At 42.4% G+C, this 6000-nt stretch overlaps 1 protein-coding gene across 1 annotated transcript in view; it reads right to left on the reverse strand.

Annotated features, from left to right (window-relative positions):
• Positions 1-4240, reverse strand: part of LOC101034299 (transient receptor potential cation channel subfamily A member 1) — a 50323-nt gene extending 46083 nt beyond the window's left edge. The window contains exons 1-2 of the mRNA XM_003942617.4: positions 3959-4240; positions 2230-2371 (exon numbers count right to left, since the gene is read on the reverse strand). Of these exons, the coding sequence (XP_003942666.1) occupies positions 2230-2371; positions 3959-4069 (253 nt within the window). The 5' untranslated portion in view covers positions 4070-4240. The remainder of the gene's footprint in view (positions 1-2229; positions 2372-3958) is intronic.
• Between the last annotated feature and the right edge of the window lie 1760 nt (positions 4241-6000).

Raw genomic sequence — 6000 nt, forward strand, 5'->3', positions numbered from 1 at the left:
AATTTCTATTGGTAGCATTAATAAGAAATAGATCCTCCTATTGCTACATGTTTTTATCTAAATGAGTTTGGGATTATGATAAAATACTGGGATTACATAAAAGCAATAGCTATGTCCCAGGCACTCTGCTAAGTTCACATGACCATTATTTCAGTCAAGCCTCCAACAGCCTGCAAGGTACCACCATGACAAATTTTCAGAAGGAGTAAGATGTTGAGGTCCAGAGAGGTTAAAAGTCTTGCCAACATCAAAGAGCTAGTAAGAAGTAAGAAAGTTACCATACCTCTCTGAACCTCAGCTTCCTTGTATTCAAACTTGGTAAAAAATAAAAAAATTTAAAAACCATATATTCATATACCTGCACAGAGAGAGAGAGAGAGAAATACATATATAGAGAGAGACCCTGCAATGCTGCAATGTTCTGGGACAATAATATTAAAACATGTCTTTAAGGATCACAGCAGAGTGCCTGGCCTGTAGCAATGGTTTAAAAAATGTTAATGAGAAAAAAAGATACACCACAAATAAAACACAAGAGTAGAATTTGAGCTTGAGCCCCTGATGCCATATGTGGTTTCCACGTATTTCTACAATACGATACATGGCACTATTTACCCTGTGAGCTCAGCATGTAAGTAATATGTCCTTTCATCCTGCAAAGTCATATAACTATTCTAAAATAGACATGGCTGTCTGCTTTATCAGCTTTGTAAGTTAGTGGCAGTATATCTTTATGCCAGGAAAGGAAAAAAAATTTGCTCATAAATATGATTTGGGGAACATCTATGATACTTGGAACCACATAGCCATGTTTTCTGTTTCCTTTTTAAAACGTATCTCTCTACTATTTCATTTCATTCATCTAAGTGCTTCATTCTAAACAACAGACACACATGCACGTACACACACACACATATATGCACACACACACACATCCCTTGACCGTTCTATCTCATCAAGAAGAATCACTCCATTCATCATTCCATTTGGCACCAAACTTAAACAGGGCTCTATACTTAAAAACTCCCATTCACTAATTAAGTAACTTGAATTTGGCTTTTATCTTCACCACATTTCAGAAATCAGTTTTACAGAGGTCACTGGGGCCTTCTAATGCAGGGGCTTTATCATGATCTCCTTCCTACTTGATCTCTTTGTGGCAAGTTTCTTCTAACTCTATCCCAGTAACTTTGTCCATGGCTTGTGTATTTTCACTCTCTTCATCTTTGTATGGCTTTTCCTCTGCCATCTGTCTCTTAATGTTGGCATTCTACTCTTATCTACTTTTGCTAGCAATTTTGTGATCCCCTGAAGGATTTTCACACATTTCCACTGTCTCAGTGACTTCCTATGCAATCATGCACCAGTAGGGCGGCCTCGTTCCTTCCGCATTTCTGTTGCTGGCTATTTCCAAGTGGATGTCCCCTGGGCCTTTCAAACTCACTGTGACCAAAGCTCACATCTTCACACTCATATCTTTTCTGTTTTCTCATATTCCTCCTTTTGGGGGATGATTATATTATTAATTTCAAAGTCAGTTCCAACTCCCTGCTCCTTTCTCTTCCCATTCACTCTGCTGTCACCCACTGTTGACTTTACATGCCAATATCTCTGGAAACTCTCCCTGTCTCCTTATTGTAGCCTCACAACCCTGGTGAACTCTTATCCTCTCCTTATTACCAAAATAGCTTTTTAGTTGGTCTTCCACTTCTAATCCACCTTCCACAATATTGACAGAATTATCTTAGGTAGCAAAGGTCTTATCACACCACCCACTGCCTCCACCTCTGTGGCATCTACCTCCCTCATTGTCTGCACTTGAATTTCTTAAACAAGGTACAGTGGACAAGGCTGGCATCTGGAAAACATCACTGAGGGAGGATGGTACACTTTCTTGAAGTGTCAATTTTACTTAATGATAATAATTTAAATATAACCTCAGTGGAAATAGTATAAAAGAGTACATTAAATGTATATGTATTTTTACAGTCTATGTAAAAATTCAAATAAAGTCTGTGCTTGTTGTGGGGTGTCCTAGATCTCTGTAATATTCTTTGCAGTATTTCAGTAGAAGAAGTTGAGGATTGCTGGTGTGTAGGAAAACCCACACTGCTAAGTGAAATACACAGACTCTTTATAATTGGCACTAATTACCCTCAAGAATCAATCCATTTCATTCTTCCCAGTGAATTGAATGAGATGAATGATTTCTGGAAGATATTTTGTTACCTTCAAAAGAGGAATCTCTGGTGATCTTCTCCATTAGCTCAACTTGGCCTTCTGCTGCAGCGTAATGCAAAGAGATGTCCACATTGTCACATCTGTTTAATATAAAGTCTTGTAATCCACACGCACTTCCTTCAAAAACCACCTAGAGATATTTAAAGACCATTATATCAAACAAATATATGCAAAACTTATGGATATAAAGTTAAATATTTTATAGCTTGAAAGAACTTTTTATTATCACAAACTATTATCCTTATAATTAGGTAAATATTTTTTTTGAAATACACAAAATGTTTACAGACACAAAGAAGGTATGAGAAAACGCCCCAAGACTGACCAGTATATAAAATAAAAATTTTTAATTTTTTGATCATGATCATAAATTCATATATGCTTAGATATAAAGGCCTTTCTTCGTTGTTGCAAAGGAAATGCAGAACTCTTCCCCAAATGATTCAGATACTTGCTTTAATTCTACCATTGACCATAACTATTTACATATGTCACATAATAACATGGCAAAACTCCAGTTTGCTATTTTAAGGATAACTAGAGCATTTCTCACTACTGAAAGCAATTATCAGTTAAAATGAAGTATTAAACTATTTAGTGTATCTTAATACAACTAAGAATTTAGAATATTAGAATTTATTTAGCAAATGTCAGATTGGAACAATAAAACATAATTTCTTAAATTTTTGAACTTTGGCTTTTGCTTCTGTTATTACAGTATGGTACCTAACAAGTCACTCCTCTATGGTAGTCTCTTAAATTGAGATGTATTACTTTTTAACTGAAAAAAAAAAAAAAAAAAAGAATTCCATATAAGCTACATATAACTTTAGTGGCTACAGGATATGAAAATGAGCACCAACCACTTCCAAATTTACACATATTTAGTTAAAAATTTAAAATAGAGTTCTTGCAGAAGTAGGGTCTTTTTCCATGTCTCATCCTTTCAAAGAAAGTGTTGATCTAAATCTATTTGGAACCATTCTGGCACTTGAATTTGATACACTCTTTGGGGAATAAAGGGATTATGCTGCCCACTCCCTAGTGCCAGAATGAGCAGATTGGGAGATCTGTTCAGCGATGTGCTGTCAACAATAACCCAATTCCACACTCTTTAGAGGAAGTACTAGGTTCAAATGCTCACAAGGCACTACTGAATTCCTGGAGAAGGAATTCGCCACTCCTGCCTCCATTTTACTGGGTACATTTTCTGTAAAGCTTTTTGTGCAGATAATTGGTTTCTCTGTTTCACTCTGTTAGACCAGAAGACTTCTCAATCCCCAAAACTTAAAACAGTTATCCAACGGCTGTCAGATACAGTCATTCGGCTATTTGGTTCTAAACAAAATCTACAAAATGCTCCAAGTGAAACGGCTCAGAGTCCAAACTGTCCTGATTTTAGGCAGCTGCCCGATCTTGTACCAAGTGATGCAGATACTTTTGACGCAGGTTTCCCTGGACGGCAGTTGCCCATCTAGGAGCAAGAACAGACTGGACAAACAAGCAAACAAAACAGATAAAGCTGGCGCTGTGCCGGCGCGTCCTCAGCGGGGTCTCCTCTCGGATTGTGCACACACCCCAAAGCTTGCACCCCCCACCCCCGCCGCGGCCCCCCCACGCTTCCTCCAAACCCAGGGCTGCCCGCAAGGAAACCTCGAGCCGACTCCCACCCGCCCCGAGGTCGGAAGCCGTCCCGACCCCCGAGCGCCCAGGGTACCTTAAGCGGTTCCTTGCAGTCGTCCGCGTCGTCCGGCACATCCTCATAGAGCACGCCCTGGGGCTCCTTCTTCTCCCCAGGGCGCCACATCCTCTTCAGGCTGCGCTTCATCGACACCACCTCGGACGCCACCTGGTGCAGCTGCTCCCCACGCGCGCCGGCGCCTGGGGCGAGAGGGCGCAGTCAGAGCGCCGGGCGCCGAGTCCGCCCGAGCCCGAGCGCTCCCGCGCCGCGCCGCAGGCAGCGAGAAGCCCCCTCTGCCGGAGCGCCGGGGAACTTCTGCACGGAGTGCTCGGGCCCGCGCTACTTATAGTGCAGGGCGCAGGCGCGGCGCGGAGCGCGGAGAGACGCGGACCGCCTTCGCGGAGAGCGCGGCGGGGTCGGCTGCGCCCGGAACTCGCCGCTGCAGGGACAAGGCGCCCCGCGCGTCCCGCGGTCCTGCAGCTGCGGCAGCGCACTCCCAGAGTCACGTGTGTCAGGTCAGAGAGTACAAGGGAATGACTGGGTACGTCGGAAAGATTTTTAGTTTTCAGAATTTTTTCCCAACTAAAGTCCTGTGGACCTGTCTTTCCCACCATGTGCACCTCCTTCTTTGATTTGGAAATAAGGCTTTTAGCAAAACTTCTCATTCCAAACATTTGGGAGAATAGCTAAATCCTAGCACTGGTTTGAGGGACTAGATTAAGTTCCTGTGAATCTCAGGTCCCATTTCCTGTGGATAATAATATTGATCCCCCTCACGCTTTGGTGGTTACGGGTGGTTGATAAAAAGGTCAGGTTAGGCCAGGCGCGGTGGCTCTCGCCTGTAATCCCAGCACTTTGGGAGGCTGAGGTGGGCGGATCACGAGGTCAGGAGATCAAGACCATCCTAGCTAACACCGTGAAACCCCATCTCTACTAAAAATACAAAAAATTAGCCAGGCGTTGGCACCCGCCTGTAATCCCAGCTACTCTGGAGTCTGAGGCAAGGAGAATCTCTTGAACCCGGGAAGTTGAGGTTGTAGTGAGCCCAGATCGCGCCACTGTACTCCAGCCGTGGGCAACAGGACGATACTGTCTCAAAAAAAAAAAAGAAAGAAAGAAAAAGAAAAAAAGAAAAAAAAAAAAGGTTAAACGTAAACCACCGTTAACTGGTGTTTGATTGCCCCCAGCTTTGTCTGAGAAACTTATAATTATAGGCCTGCTCTTCATTAAGTGTCAATTGTGTAGAATAAAAGGTGTTCTCTCTCAATCAAAGAGGCTAATTCTACGTTTAGGTACAGAAAATGGAGCCTCTAAAACTGTTGACGGTATGCTCAAATTTACAAGGCTAGAAAGCAAGAAACCTTCTTTCCAAGGCTGTTTATACTTTGCACGGGACAGAACATGGCTTTGACAGTCTTTTGCTTTGACAGACTGTGCTCCCTAAAGGCCCTGGATTGTCATAGTCACCTGCTCATCTCCAGCACCTAACACAAAACCCTGGTGGATCCAGGACCTGGCATAGAGGTGTACTCAGTAACTGTGTGTGGACTGCTTAACCTACGGGCTACGGTGGGCTGAGCTTGGGGGTAGGCCGAATGGGCATGATGATGTTGAGGAACCATGAAAGGTCCCCACAAATCTTCCAATGGATATGGCAGGTTGCCATCAATTCTACCCCTGGGGTGGAATTCCTTGGAAGGATAATATTGAACTTATCACATCATGAGTCCATGAGTATGGTTTGCTGAAGGATATAGGTGTTCACCTTCACTCTTGCACGCTTTTTCCTCCAGCATCTGTGTTCAGGGAGTGCAAGATAAGAATCAGTTGAACAGCTTGCTATGATTTAGTTGAAGGAGATAATGCATTTGGACAAACCAAAAAAGAAAGAATCCAAAGGATAAAAAGAAAAATTCTCATTGAGCCATTGCTGTCTACCTGACATTTTCCTTATACCAGGTTAATGTTTTATAATGGAAATGCCTCACAGGAATATTAAGACTTTTTATTTTCTTATCATTGATTATTTTGATTGATTGCTTTTCTCGTAACACTTAGGTGGAAAGGGTCACTAAGGC

This window comes from Saimiri boliviensis, chromosome 15, assembly GCF_048565385.1.
Source record: "Saimiri boliviensis isolate mSaiBol1 chromosome 15, mSaiBol1.pri, whole genome shotgun sequence".
NCBI classification, from domain to species: domain Eukaryota; kingdom Metazoa; phylum Chordata; class Mammalia; order Primates; family Cebidae; genus Saimiri; species Saimiri boliviensis.